Source organism: Narcine bancroftii, chromosome 3 (assembly GCF_036971445.1).
Source record: "Narcine bancroftii isolate sNarBan1 chromosome 3, sNarBan1.hap1, whole genome shotgun sequence".
NCBI classification, from domain to species: domain Eukaryota; kingdom Metazoa; phylum Chordata; class Chondrichthyes; order Torpediniformes; family Narcinidae; genus Narcine; species Narcine bancroftii.
Window position 1 is genome coordinate 326,566,628 of NC_091471.1, and position 16,185 is coordinate 326,582,812.

General features: G+C 53.7%; 1 protein-coding gene across 1 annotated transcript in view; it reads left to right on the forward strand.

Moving 5' to 3' along the window:
* The window catches only part of LOC138756871 (RNA-binding protein 10-like), a 49,499-nt gene extending 33,617 nt beyond the window's left edge, over positions 1 to 15,882 (forward strand). The window contains exons 16-27 of the mRNA XM_069923265.1: positions 1,373 to 1,472; positions 2,420 to 2,568; positions 3,271 to 3,385; positions 4,644 to 4,735; positions 5,701 to 5,862; positions 6,519 to 6,668; positions 9,108 to 9,191; positions 9,505 to 9,690; positions 10,296 to 10,370; positions 15,047 to 15,129; positions 15,363 to 15,456; positions 15,759 to 15,882. Coding sequence (XP_069779366.1) covers positions 1,373 to 1,472; positions 2,420 to 2,568; positions 3,271 to 3,385; positions 4,644 to 4,735; positions 5,701 to 5,862; positions 6,519 to 6,668; positions 9,108 to 9,191; positions 9,505 to 9,690; positions 10,296 to 10,370; positions 15,047 to 15,129; positions 15,363 to 15,456; positions 15,759 to 15,797 — 1,329 coding nt within the window. The 3' untranslated portion in view covers positions 15,798 to 15,882. The remainder of the gene's footprint in view (positions 1 to 1,372; positions 1,473 to 2,419; positions 2,569 to 3,270; positions 3,386 to 4,643; positions 4,736 to 5,700; positions 5,863 to 6,518; positions 6,669 to 9,107; positions 9,192 to 9,504; positions 9,691 to 10,295; positions 10,371 to 15,046; positions 15,130 to 15,362; positions 15,457 to 15,758) is intronic.
* Positions 15,883 to 16,185: the final 303 nt, after the last annotated feature.

The following is a 16,185-nucleotide window of genomic DNA, read 5'->3' on the forward strand; positions in this document are numbered from 1 at the left end:
CTCATCCCCACACTGATCCCACGGCCCCGCTCCCCCCGACAGCCCGTCACTCGTCCCCACACTAATCCCACAGCCCCGCTCCCCCCGACAGCCCGTCACTCGTCCCCACACTGATCCCACGGCCCTGCTCCCCCCGACAGCCCGTCACTCGTCCCCACACTGATCCCACGGCCCCGCTCCCCCCGACAGCCCGTCACTCGTCCCCACACTGATCCCACAGCCCCGCTCCCCCCGACAGCCCGTCACTCGTCCCCACACTGATCCCACAGCCCCGCTCCCCCCGACAGCCCGTCACTCGTCCCCACTCTGATCCCACGGCCCCGCTCCCCCCGACAGCCCGTCACTCGTCCCCACACTGATCCCACGGCCCCGCTCCCCCTGACAGCCCGTCACTCGTCCCCACACTGATCCCACGGCCCCGCTCCCCCCGACAGCCCGTCACTCGTCCCCACACTGATCCCACGGCCCCGCTCCCCCCGACAGCCCGTCACTCGTTCCCACACTGATCCCACGGCCCTGCTCCCCCCGACAGCCCGTCACTCGTCCCCACACTGATCCCACGGCCCCGCTCCCCCCGACAGCCCGTCACTCGTCCCCACACTGATCCCACGGTCCTGCTCCCCCCGACAGCCCGTCACTCGTCCCCACACTGATCCCACGGCCCCGCTCCCCCCGACAGCCCGTCACTCGTCCCCACACTGATCCCACGGCCCCGCTCCCCCCGACAGCCCGTCACTCGTCCCCACACTGATCCCACGGCCCCGCTCCCCCCGACAGCCCATCACTCGTCCCCACACCGAAATGTGCAAAGTAGGAGTTCTAAATGATTTGTTTGTTGAGGAGTCTGACGGTGGAGGGGTAGAAGTCTGATGGTGGAGGGGTAGAAGCTGTTCCTGGACCCGGTGGTGCGAGTCTTGGGCCCATAGACCTCTTTCCTGATGGTGGCAGTGAGAGCAGAGCGTGTGCTGGATGGTGTGGATCCTTGACGATCACTGCTGCTCTTCGATGGCAGCATTCCCCATGATGGTGGGGAGGCTTTTGCCTGTGATGTCCTGGGCTGTGTCTGCTACCTTTTGGAGGGCTTTACGCTTGGGACTATTGGAGTCTCCATCCGGTCAGCACACTTTCCACTGCACTTCTGCAAGAAATTTGTCAAGTTTTCCAATCTCATGCCAAGCGTCCACAAATTCTTGAAGAAGTCGAGGATGCTGGTTCCTTCACAATGCCGTTAGTGCGTTGGGTCCATGAAAGATCCTCAGAGATGGTGACTCCCAGGATCACCTTCTCCACCACTGATCCCTCAGTGATTACTCCAGGATACACCTCTCGTTCCCCAGACAATGTGTCTCATGTTTTATTTATCCCCGAGCAGGGATACAGCGGCCAGGATTACCAGCAGAGCTCGGACCAGCAGAAGCCTCCCTGCTGTTCTACATTGCCAATCTCTTACGAGGCGGAGCCTGCCGTTACAAGTGAGTCCAAGAACCCACCGATCTCTTACGTGCCTGCTTTCTCCCCCCCCCCGCCCCCTCATTTGCAGCCATTTGGCTTGTGGATAATTCTCTCTGTAGCCCCCACCCCACCGACTCAAAACAAAGCTGTCTCTTCCACAAGAGTAGTCCCTCCTCTCCTTCCTCAAATCTCAAGCTGCATCCCGTGGATGTAGTCTCAGCTGCCTGTAACTGCCCTGCTTCTGACTTACTGATTTCCCCACCCACCCCCCAAGTGAAGTTAATTGTTATCTGATTGTACACGTTCAACTGCATTCTCTGGTCCTCGGTGCAAATCACGCAGACACGCACCCAGGCAAACAATAGACATGCAGGAAAAGTATTTCATCTTTACAAATAAATCAATATAGTTTTGTTCAAATGACTGTTAGTGTGAAATGAATCATTTTGTGTGATTCTTCAAGATCCTCTCAAAGTGCAGAAGGACTGTGTGTACTGTGTGTTCACCGCTTGTTACAGTGAGGGGGACTTTCACTCTTTGATCATCCCCCCAGGGAGTGTGTGATGAGACAATGTGGAGTGAGCTTCACTCTGTGTCCGAGCCCCCCAGGGAGTGTGTGAAGGGAAGGTGTAGAGGGAGCTTCACTCTGTGTCCCACCCTCTGGGGAGTGTGTGATAGGACGGTGCAGAGGGAGCTTCACTCTGTCCCACCACCGGGGAGTGTGTGATGGGACAATGTGGAGGGAGCTTCACTCTGTCCCACCACCAGGGAGTGTGTGATGGGACGGTACGGAGGGGGCTTCATTCTGTCCCACCATTGGGGAGTGTATGATGGGATGGTGCATAAGGACCTTCACTCTGTGTCTGAGCATGCGAATGTGTGGTAGGAGCTTCGCTCTGTGTCCGACCTACCTTGAGAAGATGCCCCTTTTTTATGTCCTGAATAAACAGGTGATGTTTTTTTGCAGCACCGGAAGGCTCCTCGGAGCCAGGAATCCCCGGAGTCGATCCTCTCCCAAGCCCACAGTCGTACCCACAATCTGTGCAGACACAAGCTGCCCCACAACTGTACCAGAAGTCGCCCCCCAGTTCGACAGAGAGCTCCCACACCTCGCAGGTCGGTCCCAGCTCCTTGTGGGGGAGCGGCATCTTGTCATCGGCCCAGTCAGAGTTCAGGGTTCAAATCCCATTGTCAAGGGCAAGGCCAATATCATCCCTCCAACATTTCTAAATGGACATCGCAGGGGTGGGGTGTGCTGAGGGTCATGAGGTGTACCGTGGGGAGGGGGGGGTGGGGTGGGGGAGAGGGGACGTAGAGCAAGGAATGCTATTGGAGGGGTGGAGTGATGGTAGAGGTGCTGAGGAAAGGTTGGTGAGGAGGGAGTGTTGTGGGAGGGTGAGCTGAGGGAGGGTGGTGAAGTGCTGTGGGGGGTCATGAGGATGGAGGGAGTTGGTGAGTAAGTTGTGGGGGGGTGAGGATGGAGGGAGGAATGGTGAGGAAGTGCTGTGGGGGGGTGATGAGGACGGAGGGAGGGTTGGTGAGGAAGTGCTGTGGGGGGGCTGAGGACGGAGGGAGGGTTGGTGAGGAAGTGCTGTGGGGGGGGCAGTGAGGATGGAGGGAAGGACGGTGAGTAGGAGAGAGGGGCATTGAGGAAGGAGTGTTTTGGAGGGGATGGGAAAGAGGGAAGGGCAGTGACAGTGAGGTAGGGGGGCGAGGAGGAGCAACTGATTTAGGGAGTGCTCTCTGCAGCCTCCCACAATCGCCACCTCCCTCCACCAGCCCAGCCTCTCATGGGGCTCTCTGTGTCCCTGTTTGCAGACAGCTCAGATCTCTCGGTCCCCTGTCGCCCAGAAGGCAGAAACGTCGGCCCAGCCACAGAGCGATGCTGGCCACAGCTTGGCAGCTTCTGGATCCCAGGACTACACCCAGTACCGTGAGTCTTCCCTTGTCCTACAGAGGGGAGGGGCCACTTTGAGACCTCTCTTGCCTTCCCACTTAAAGGAAGTGGGCACAGGCCAACAGACAAGAGGTCAGAGTGGATATGGGTGGGAGGGCAGGAGAAGCTGAGAATTGATAGGGAGAGGGGGAAACTCTCTGATGGAGAGGTCATGGGGAGGAGACAGAGAGATGGGGAAGTCAGGGGAGTGGCCTATTGGAAACTGGAGAGGTCAATATCTGCCATCCGGATGGAGGGTGCCCAGATGGAAGATGAGGTGCTGTTCCCCCAATTTGTGGGTGGTCTCAGTCTGGCAGTGCACAAAACCACAGACAGACATTTCAACAAGGGAGTGGAATGGAGAATTTAAAAGGGTGGCCATTGGGAGATCCATGCTGTTGCGGTGGACAGAGCCGAGGTGCCCAGTCTGTGACCACAATGGGAGCACCGGTTGCAGTAGACGACCTCCACAGATTCACAAGTGAAGTGTTGCTTCACTCAGGAGGGCTGTTTGAGGCCCCGAATAGTGGTGAGGGAGGAGCTGTGGGCGCAAGTGGAGCATCTCCTGTGGTTGCGGGGTGAAAATGAGGGAGCGATTCGCTAAAAGGGATGAGTTTTTTTTCCAATTAATGCAAGGAGACTTTTCCTACTGCTGTTGATGTGAGACAAAATCTAGAGGACATGGGTGAAGGATGAGAGGTTTAGGGGGGTCTTCTTCACGCAGAGAGCAGTGAGAGTGTGGAACCAGTGGAAGCGGGTTTTATTTTTAAAATATTAATCTCTTATATAGACACACAGCCTTTTGGCCCACGAGCCTCCCACTAACATCCAATTGACCCACATCCTCGTATGCTGCAGTGGGAGGAAACTGGAGCCCCCTGAGAAAATCCAGGCAGCCTGGGATTCGACTGCCAGTCCGGTCCCAATTGCTGGCGCTGTAACAGTGTTATACTAACCATGCTCCCTCATGACGTTTCAGAAAGTCCTGGGTGGGCCCATGGATGGAAGGGCTATACATGTTGATGGGGCCGAAAGGCTTGTCTCTCCGCCCTGCAGAGCAGCTCCTGCTTTGGGGAGATATACTCGGCTTGTACAGGCCCAAGGAAAGCCTTTGATGCTTTTAGACCTGCTGAGCATTTCGTCCGGGACCCTGACGGCCCTGTCACAGTGGGTGTGGGGATTGGACGCGGGTGCTGATGGCGGTCAGGGTGGGGTTGTGATCCTTACCCAAACCAGTGCCCTTTCCTTCTTGCAGCTGTGCCTGACATCTCCACCTATCAGTATGATGAGATTTCGGGATACTACTACGACCCGCAGACCGGGCTGTACTACGACCCCACCTCACAGGTAAAGGGGAACAGAGCCCTGAGCTCTCTTTCCAGGGCTAGGTAGTGGGTGGGGAGGAGCGCGGCCAGCCCAACAGAACCAAACCATCTGCAATCCTTCCTCCTGGTGTCGCCAAGGGAGCCCTGTTGCCCCCCCACCCCCCAACCCCCCCCCATTTTCATTGGCCGCTGCCACTCCTCACTCTTGGATGAGAAAGAGCGGCTCAGCAAGTTGCCAGGAGCTGTGTTGTCTGGAGGGCAGCCCAGAGGGTCACTGAATGGTCGCAGAAGTGGCAGGTGGAATTAAACCCAAAATGTGTCCGGTTTATATAAAAATGTTGACAATTCATCACGGTAAAAGCCCCTTCTGGCCTGGGTGCCTGTGTGCTGCCCAAATACCCCATTTACAAAGAGCAGAGAGAGGATCCGGAGCTTGCAGTGAGCATGTACGGTTCATAGTGAGGGTGTCAGGCGCACGGTGAATGTGTACGGTTCACAGTGAGGGTGTCAGGTGCACAGTGAATGTGTACGGTTCACAGTGAGGGTGTCAGGCGCACGGTGAACGTGTAGGATTCACATTGAGGGTGACCAGCGTGCAGTGAGTGTGTACAGTTCACGGTGAGGGCATCAGAGCATGTACGATTCAGAGTGAGTGTGACTGGCATACAGTGAGAGTGTTCGATTCAGTGAGCATGTCAGGCGCAAGGTGAGTATGTATGGTGAGTGAGCCAGGTGCACTGTGACCATATCTAGTGTGCGGCAAGTGTGTATGATGCACGGGGAGTGAGTCAGGTTCATGATGAGCAGGTTCGGCACACAGCAAGTGTTATGATTCACGGGGAGCAAGTCAGGCTCACGTTGAGTGTGTATGATGCATGGTGAGCGAGCCAGGCTCACGGTGAGCGTGTCCAGTGGGCGGGGAGTGCCCCTGCCCCGGTTGGAGACTCCAGGTTAATGAGCTCTCTGTGTATGTATCTTCACGTATAGTACTACTATAATGCACAGACGCAGCGGTACCTGTACTGGGATGGTGACAAGCAGACCTACCTCCCTGCTCCCGACCAGGGCCCTGGATCCAAGGACCCTGCCTCTGGCCTCAAGGAAGGCAAGGACAAGAAAGACAAGCCCAAAAGCAAGACAGCCCAGCAGGTGAGCAACGTGCATCTCTCTTGGGGCTAGGCCGGTTGGTGGGGTGGAAAGCCAGAGAAACTGTATGTTCTCTCCTGGGGCTAGGACAGAGGGGCTAAATGGCCTCACCCCTGAGGCAGTCAGGACTGAACAGCTTCCCTGGGGTGTTAGAGGGGCTGAACAGACTCATTTGACCAGACAATTAGGTTGCAGGAGTTATATAGGTTCCTTGTACCTGGGGTTGGGGGTTAGGTCAGAGGGGCTGAATGGCCCCCTCATAGGGGCTAAACTGCCTCTGTCCTTGGGAGCTAGGATGGAGAGGCAAATGGCATCTTCGGGGATTAGGTGAGAGGGCCTAAACGGCCTCCTTGTCCCTGAGGGGGAAAGGTTGGAGAGTCTGGATGGTATTTTCTCTCTGTAGGGCTTGGTCATAGGGTCTAAATTGCTGTCACCCCCCGCCCCCCACCAGTGGACGAGGACAGAGGGGCTGAACAGCCTCCCAATCATTATTCCTTGGTGGAACTTTATCAATGGGGGCTGAATGGCGTCTGTCGAAGGGGAGGACCGAGCAGCCTCATCATACCCCAGGTCTTGAGTCCAGGGTGCTGGGTGACTGGGAACGGTGGGGGGGGGAACTAGTGGTCAACCTGCCTTAATCCTTCCCTCCACGACCACAGATTGCCAAGGACATGGAGCGCTGGGCCAAGAGCTTGAACAAGCAGAAGGAGAACTTTAAGAATAGCTTCCAGCCCCTCAGCTACCTACGGGACAGCGAGCACCGGGAGTCTGCCTCTGCTGATGCGGGCTATGCCATGCTGGAGAAGAAGGTACCGCACGGGACCCCCTCACACCCTTCTTCTGATCTCTGCCTCTCCATCGTTAAGTCCAGAGAACAAATTTGGAGTATTGTGTTCAGTTCTGGGCATCTAACGACAGGAAAAATGTCAATAAGATTGAAACAGTGCAGAGAAGATGTCTTCAGGAATTGAGTTACAGGGAAAGATTAAACAGATTAGGAATTTATTCTCTAGAGTGAAGAAGAACAAGGGGAGATTTGATTGAGGTTTATAAGATTATGAGAGGTGTAGACAGAGAGGATGCGAGGAGACTTTTTCCACTTAGATCGGGGGGAGATCAATACAAGAAGTAGTTTTCAGCTGGGAGGGGAAAGGTTTAGGGGGAACATTAGGGGGAAGTGATGGGAGCGTGGAATGAGCTGACGTGCACGTGGGCTTGATCGTCTGTTTTATAAATAAATTGGATAAAATATATGGCTGGGAGGTTCAGGGCAGGGAGCAAGTCAGCGGGACTAGTGGAGTGGTTGGCACAGACTAGAAGGGCCAAATGGCCTACTTTTTGTGCTGTGGCGTTCTATGAAGGCTCACTTGCAGTAGGGAGGGCAAACATAGTGTCTCGCATTCCTTCAAAAGGGTGAGACTATAAAGGCACCAACACAACGCATAGGTCAGACCAAGGTGGTGAGCGACTTTGGTGGGGGGACGAGGTTCTCGAGAACAGTTCCAGGGAGGAAAGGATGGACCCTCGATGGGAGTTTGATGTCTCTGGGCCTTTGCTGGCTGGAATTTAGATGGATGAGGGGAGGGATCTTGTCGAAATCTCCTGAAAACACTGGACAACAAATTTTTTCGCAAGATTTGCTTCCTGAAGAAAAGCAGGGTTGATGTAGGGGTTAGTGTATCGCTGTAACAACACCAGTGATCGGGACCGTGGTCCGAATCCCACGCAGTCTGTAAGGAGTTTGGACGTTCTTGTGTCTGCCTGGGTTTTCCACCCACCCTTCAAAAATGTACTGGGGGTCGTTGGTTAATGGGGTGTAATTGGGTGGCACAAACTCGTGAGCCGAAATGGCTCGAAATTTAAATTTACAACTTCATGCTGATGAACACAAGGGTCTTTTCAGATTTGCTGCATCACGTAGGAAGTTGGAGAAACATTAACGTTTATTGAATTCAACTCGTTTAAATCACATAACGATGACATTACGCGAGTTCAACTGACCTAAAAACGTCCCGCTGCTGATACCCTCTCATGTCAGTGTCTACCAATAGTTGGCATTGATGGATTCCAGTTGCCCTGATACCACTTTTCCATGGTTGCAATGTCCTGGCAAAACCTTTCCCCATGTTTGTCACCAAGATCAGCAGGGAAGACATCCAAGTGCAGTTGCACTTTTCAATGACATGCTGCACTTCGTGGTTTTGTCTACTTGAAGTGGATAAAATATGACAGGAAATCACAAAAATAGGTTCTATCTTAAAAAGAATGTATGCGGTAGGAAAATTTTAGTGATTTTCATGATCAGCAGCTCAAAACCCATCAAATACACCCAAAAGTGTTCTGGAAGCAGAATCCACCTATCGAAAGGGCTGGGTAGAGGTGGATGTAGAGAAGATGTTGTAGGCAGCGGGAGAGTCCGGGAGCAGAGGCCGCAGCCTCAGAATAAAAGGATAGAGCACCTGAAACTCGGCAGCAACAAGATGAGGGAAGAGGGCACTTGCATGGTAGGGTCCCAGACCCCCACTTCGTCCCCTCCACAGGATCCCATGAGAACAGATGAGGAGGTTTCTTCACCCAGAGGGCAGGGAAGCTGTGGTTTTGGTTGCCACAGACAGACAGGTTGGTGCCAGAGGCCACATCACCGGGGAGATTTAAAGCGGGTTGATCAGTCATGACGTTGTTAAAGGTGATGGGGAGAAGGCGGGAAAGAGGGGCTGGGAAGAGAAATAAATTAGTCAGTCTCATTGGGTCAAAATTCTACATCCTTGTGGTCTTCCACACATACTATTACAACAGATGCGCACACACACATATGCACTCATACACAGACACGCACTCTCACACAGACGTGTGCACATGTATATTCGCATGTAGACACACATTCATGCAGATGTGTACTCGTACAGATGAGCATGCAAACACACACTGACGTGCTCGCACAATTGTGCACTTGCACGCACACACCACACGTCAATGTGCAGATGTGTACTCGCACATATGCATATTTGCACATAGACACACGTGCACAGACACGCTGACAGACGCGCGCCCAGACGTGCTTCTCACACTGGGGTGGTGCATGGAGGGATGATGAAGGCTTCCCTCTCCCTGCTCCTTCACTCGCTCCCCCCTCCCCCACCCCTCTCCTCCCTCCACCCAACTCCTCCCCCCCCCCCCCCCCTATCGTGGAGTTGGTGTAACCCGGCTGAGGTATTCATGGACACAGAGTGATGGGACCCTCCCCACAGAGCACCCTGGCTGAGAGGCAACACGTCATGATGGAGCACTTGAAACGCAGCGGTGACAAGATGAGGGACGAAGGCGCTCGCATGGTAGGCTCCCAGAACCCCGCTTCTTCCCCTCCACTTCTCCCACCTTCAAAGCACAGGATCTTTCTCCTCCTCACCCCCGTACCTTCCTCCCCTCCTCAACCGCGAGTGCCCTTCTCCAAACTCTCATCCCCTCCTTGCCTTGAAACCACTCCCCTCCTCACCCTCATCTGACCCCCTTTCCACCTCCCCCCTCCATACCATTGACTTCCCAATTTCCTGTGAAGATCACCCCGACACCTTCCCCTCTTCCCTCCCAGCCGCGAGGATGTGTCCGGATGACGCGTCACTGTGGTTTCCCCCCCCAACCCCTCAGAGAGCAAGCCCCCTGCGAGGCCTGGTGGCAGCCTACAGCGGGGAGAGCGAGAGCGAGGAGGACCAGGAGGAGGACCAGGAGGAGCGGCTGACCGACTGGCAGAAGCTGGCCTGCCTGCTGTGCCGCCGGCAGTTTCCCAGCAAGGAGGCTCTCATCCGGCACCAACAGCTCTCCGACCTTCACAAGGTAACCAGGCTTCCCGCTTTTCCTCTGCTGGTATACCCTGGGTCTGGAGGGAGCTGGGATGCGGGGAGGGAGCCAGGGCCTGGGCACAGAGGGAGGCAGGGGTGTGGTGTGGTGGGAAGCAGGCATGGAAGAAGGTAGGGGCAGGTTTGGAGGGAAGCAGGCATGGAAAGAGTTGGGGGGTGCGGAGGGAAACAGGTATGGAAGGAGTTGGTGCGGAGAGAAGCAGGCGTGGAAGGAGTTGGGGGTGCAGAAGGATGCGTAGGGAAGCAGGAGTGGAAGGAGTTGGGGGTGTGGAGGGAAGCAGGCGTGGAAGGAGGGGGGTGCAGAGGGAAGCAGGCATGGAAGGAGGTGGTACGGAGGGAAGCAGGCGTGTTTGGAGGTGGGGGGTGCAGAGGGAAGCGGGCTCGGAAGGAGATGGGGGTGCAGAGAGAAGTGGGCGCGGTGGGGCGCAGAGGGATGTAGGCAGTGCGGAAAGAGGTGAAGGTGCAGAAAGAGGTGAGGGTGTGGAGAAAAGAGGGAGGTGGGGGCACGGAGGGAAGCAGGCGCGGAAGAAGCTGATGGAGGGTGATCTAGAAACACCTCAGTTCACAATGTTCCTCTTCCAGCAAAACCTGGAAATTCACCGGCGCTCCAAGCTGTCGGAATCGGAGCTGGAAGCCCTGGAGAAGAGCGAGAGAGAGGTGGGTGCCTTGCGTGTGTGGAGTCCGCCACCCAGCATCAGCCATCACACCATCGCCATACCTCTGTCTCCCATCTCCCCATTCCCCTCTCCCATTTCAAGCACTCTCCCTGCAGAGAATAAATCGGCCTCATAAATCACCCACAAGTCCCCTTCTGCTCCAGGACCACACAACATTCCAACGCAGTACAGGCCGTTCAGCCCACAATGTTGTGCTGACCCGCTCCCCCCTCTATATTTCTTGCAACCTTGTGCCTGACTTAAAGAAAAATTTGCGATGATTACACTGGACAAGTTGTTTCAAGACATTTGCTTCCTAAAAACAAATTGGGGATTCTGATAGACAACTTCAAGCTGAACACAAAGATCACTTCAGATTTGCTGCATCACGTAGGAAGTTGGAGAAACATAAACTTCTATTGAATTCAGCTCGTTTAATCGCTAACGACGCTGACACATTGCGTTGCTTCATCTGACCTAAATATTTTGTCTCTCATGTCAGTGACCAACAATAATCAGATTCCAGTTGCCCAGTTACCGACCGCTCTTCCATGGTCGCAATGTCCTGGTGAAACCTTTCACCATGTTTGTCACTGACCGCACCAGGACGTGCAGGGACAAAGCCCGTGAACGAATACAGAAAATGAATTTGCAATGACGTGTTGCACTTGGGTGGTTTTCTATGCTTGAAGTACGTAGTCCAACAGCTGGATGTAGTTTGGTGAGAACATTCTCAACAATGTCCACGCAGGCCCCGGCCGAAGACAACATTTGCATAGCTCCTGCATTGAGTGGGTGCCAATGAATGCTTGAACTGGCCAGAACTTTGTGGACAACTTACTCGGAGACTTAAAATATGATAGGAAATCACAAAAATAGATTATATCTAAAACAGATCAGCTGCTTAAAATACACCCAAAAGTTTTCAGGAAGCTAAAACTTTGTTGTGCAGTGTAATTTATTGCAAATACGCTGAAATTGATGGAAGGATAACTAGATGAGAGAAGGTTTTTTAAAAAAAAGATAACTATAAAAAGCTCAATGTACAAAAGAATATTGTGTTCAGTTCTGGTCACCTCATTCCAGGAAGGATGTGGAGGCTGTGGATAGGAGGCAGAAGAGGTTCTCCAGGATGTTGCCTGGATTGGAGAGCATGTCCTGTGAGGCAAGGTTGTGGGGGGGGGAGGGGGAGCTTTTTGTTTCTTGGAGCATAGAAGGATTAGAGGTGACAAGATTATGAGAGGTTTGGATAGGGCAGGAGTAACAAACACCAGAGGAAAATCTGTCCAAGGCAAGGGTCTGGGATCAGATGGAATCATTTTGAATGTTGAAAGACGTGGACAGAGTCGATATGAAAAGGTTGTTTCTCCACATTGGGAGAGTCCAGGATAACTGAAAGGCAGATGCTTAGAACAGAGATGCAGAGGAATGCTTAGAACAGAGATGTGGAGGAATTTCTTCAGCCAGAGGGCAGTGAATCTGTGGAATTTGTTGCCACGGGCAATCGTGGAGGCTGGACCATGGGGTGTAATTAAGGCAGAGGTTCTTGATTAGCCCAAGGTGTCAAGGGTTATGGGGAGAAGGCTGGGCAGTGGGTCCAAGGGGGAGAATGGATCAGCTCACAATGGAATGGCAGGGCAGACTCACTGGGCTGAATGGCCTCTTTCTGCTCCTATGTTCTTATAGGTGAGGGGAGGAAAGTTTAGGAGGAGCTTTATTTTTTTGACACAGAGAGTAGTGAGTGCCTGGAATACATTGCTGGGGATGGTTGTGGAGGCTGGTACAATAGGGGCATTTAAAACAGGCACACGGATGTGATAAAAGTCTAGGGTTATGTGTGTGAGGGAGGGAAGGGTTAGATTGTTATGGAGGAGGTTTACAGAGGTCGGCACAATGTCATGGGCCTCCTGTACAGTGCTGGAATGTTTCATGCTTTGAAAGTGCTGGAGAAACTCAGCAGATCACACAGCATCCATGGAAACCAAAAGCTAACCAATGTATCGGGAATCAAGAATCAGTGTAATGGAGGGGAGGAGAGGAAGGGACAGGGGAAGAGGAGAGGGGAGGTGGAAGGGGAGGAGGAAGGAAGTGACGGGGAGGAGGAGAAGAGGGAGATAGGGGCAGGGAAGGAGGAGAGGGGAGGAAGTGGATGGGGAGGAGGAGGGAGGTAGGGGCAGGGGTGGAGGAGGAGGGAGGTGCAGGGGAAGAGGAGGGAGGAAGGGGATGGGGTGGAGGAGGGAGGGAAGGGGCAGGGGGAGAGGAAGGAGGAAAGGGCAGAGGGAGGAAGAGGAGGAACACTAAAGAGGTGATCTGGGAACTGTATGGGGCTATAGATGAACTGCAGACCACACACCCTGACACTGATCATTATCGCTGGGAATTTCAACCTCAAGTCAAGGCCTCCTAATTTCCACCGGTACATAGATTTTGCAGCAAGAGGGGTGAGCACATTGGACCTTGTGTTTATAAAAATTTCTGACATGTATCGGGTGGAGCCCCGACCCCACCTTGGACACTCAGACCACATCTCTGTATTGCTGAACCCAGAAGCTCCAGACGAGTCAGAAGCAGGTAAAAATATGGCCAGTGGGGTGATCCATGCTCTTCAGGACTGCTTTGAGCACACTGACTGGAACGTTTCAAGGAAGCAGCAACCGGTGGTGACTGCGTCAACCTTGAGGAGTATTCTGCATCATTGACCAGCTTCATCAGTAAGTTCACTGATGATGGCACTATGCCCAAGACCATCATTGCTAGTTCTAATCAGGAGCCATAGATGACAGCAGAGGTGTGTGTGCTGCCTAGGATATGAGACACTGCCTTCAGAATGGATGACAAGATGGCCCTAGCTATTGCCAAGCTGCCTAAGTCCGTCAGGGAAGCAAAGTGCACATGCCCAGTGCATTCATCGTCACTTCCTGGACAAGGACACACGACACGTGGAAGGCCATCTAAGATATCACCAACCACAAAACGCTACTATCTGCCTGAGCTGGTGATGCCTCCCTCCCTTTGAGGTGAAAAACTACATGGCGGCAGACACCTCTCCAAGTGACCAGGTGCTGTCTTGCACGTGAAGAGAGCGCAACGCGCGGAAAGCTGCTGGACCGGATAACATTCCTAGCAGTGTTCTGAGGAGATGGATGTGCAGCCCAGCTAGCGGATATTCTCACCAACATCTTTAGCACCTCCCCGAGAAGCAATATGGTCCCACCATTGTCCCCGTGTCAAAGAAGTTGGCAGTGTCCTGCCTCAATGACTCACGTCCATTGTCATGAGTGCTTCAAGGGGCTCATCAAGCTCCTGCTGCCCGTCACTGAACCCCCTGCAGTTCGTATTCAGACCCAACCGCTCTACGGATGGTGCCATCACCACCGCCCTCCATTTAGCCCTCAACCACCTGGAAAATAAGGACATGTATGTTTGAATGCTGTTTACTGACTTCAGTTTGGCATTCAACATGATCATACCCCAGTACCTGATAAGGAAGTTCAACCTGCTGTGTCTAAACATCTCTCTCTGCAATTTGGAATCTAGACTTCCTGACGGCAGAGGCCACAGGCAGTCAGGATCGCTAACAGCTTCTCCAAGTCCATCGCACTGAACACGGGTGTCCCCCAGGGCTGCATTTTTAGTCCACTGCAGGTCACTCTGCTGACTCATGACTGATCAAGTTTGCTAACAACATGACCGTGGTGGGCCTGATCAGTAAGAATGAGTAATGAGTGTACAGAGATGAGGTGCAGTCACTAATGGGCTGGTGCAGTCAACAACCTGTATCTGAATATTAATAAAACAAAAGACATGGTTGTTGACTTCAGGCCCCCGAGGGGACCACACTCCACTGATCATTGACGGCTCCACCGTGGAGGTCATCAAGAGGATCAAGTTCCTTGGAGTCCACTTGGCGGAGAACCTCACCTCGACCTTAACACCAGCTCCATATCCAAGAAATCCCAGCAGCGCCTCTACTTCCTGCGAAGGCTGAAGGAGTTTCATCTCCAACCCTCCATCCTAACTAATTCTACAGAGGATGTATTGAGAGCATCACGTGCAACTGCATCACCACCTGGTTTGGAAGCTGTACCCCCTTGGATCATAAGACCCTGCAGAGGATAGTGAAGTCCGCGGGAAAGATCACTGGGGGTCTTCTTGCTACCATGGAGGACGTTGACAACACTCGATGCAGGCAGAAGACAATAAACATTGTGAAGGACTCTACATACCCCTCACATAAACTGTTCTCCCTTCTGTCATCTGATAGGAGGTACCGTAGCACTCGGGCCCTTACATCCAGAGTGGGCAACAGTATTTTCTCCTAAGCCATCAGACTCCTGAATTCCCAGAACAGATGTGGATAGTGAAACATGGACTTTTACTGTAAATGCCTAAATATTTTAATATTTCAACGTGTTTAACTTCTAACATATTTATGTAAATCTGCTCCATGGTCCTGGAGAAATGTGATCTCGTCTTTACCATGCGAGCATGGTATGAGTGATAAAGGGGATGACTTGAAAAGCAGTTTCTAGTCTGGCACACCATGACAGAGAAGGGGGCACCACCAATCACCCCCTCAACCCCCCCCCCCCATCCCACCACACTCACACGAGTGCAGAGACCCCATGAGGAGCGCTCCATACTAATTGTTTCCCACCTACTCCTTCCCACCTGCAGCTGAAGTTCAGGGCGGCAGAGAGAAGGGGCAGGCTAGGTATGGCCGAAACGCTGGAACCCAAGAGGAAGAGGACACAAGCCAAGTATGTCTGCCTCCCTGATTTATTGTGAATGTGGTCGCTCCTGTCTCCACCCAGCCCCCTCTCCGCACGGTTCAGTTTCTCTCCCTCCCCTTTGTTCCCTACCTCTCCCCCTTAATCCCTCTCCCTCCACACTTCCTTCCCCCTCCTCGCTGCTCCCCTTCCCCCTCCTCACCACTCCCTCTCCCCTCCACTGCTCCCTCTCCCCCCTTCACCCCGTACCTCTCTCCCTGCAGGTATGACGGGGTGAAGCAGGATGTGGGGAGCAGGATGATGCGAGCCATGGGATGGAAGGAAGGCACGCGGCTGGGGAGCAAGGAGTCATCTCAGGTACACCCCCCCTTCCCCCCACACCCCAGCTCTTTTCAACGCACCCACCCACCCATTGACATTCTCTCTCTCTCTCTCTCTCTCTCTCTCTCTCTCTCTCTCTCTCTGCAGTAGCCCTGAGCTCCGGAGGGGGTCTCGCTGTCCGTCTGAGTAAGTGTTGACAAGATGGTCCTCCCTCAGGGTGGGTGGTTTCACAGGTGACAGGAAGCGAGTGGCGTGACTGGAGGGCGTGCATGGGGGTAGGTGGTGAGGGTATGTGTCCACTGCCCCTCTTTGATTTTCTCCCCCTTCCCCACCTGCAGCAGCCCCAACACATGAGATGGTCTTGGACGGACCCCTGAGGAAGGAGGTGAGATCTGCGCCAGCCCCAACACATGAAGTGGTCTCGGACGGACTCCCGAGGAAGGAGGTGAGATCTGCTCCGGCCCCGACACATGAGGTGGTTTCAGACAGACCCTCGAGGAAGGCAGTGAGATCTGCTCTGGCCCCAATATGCAAGGTGGTCTCTGACAGACCCCCAAGGAAGACTGCGAGATCTGCGCCAGCCCCAACACATGAGGTGGTCTTGGACGGATCCCTGAGGAAGGCAGTGAGATCTGCGCTGGCCCCACCATCCACCACTGTAAATATTTTTAGAGGCATCCAGCCGGTTCTTTTTCTACCAAATAAAAGAGTCTCTTGAGGCTGGCGGCGGTGTGGTGTGTTGGGGGAGAGGGGGTTGTTGGGGGG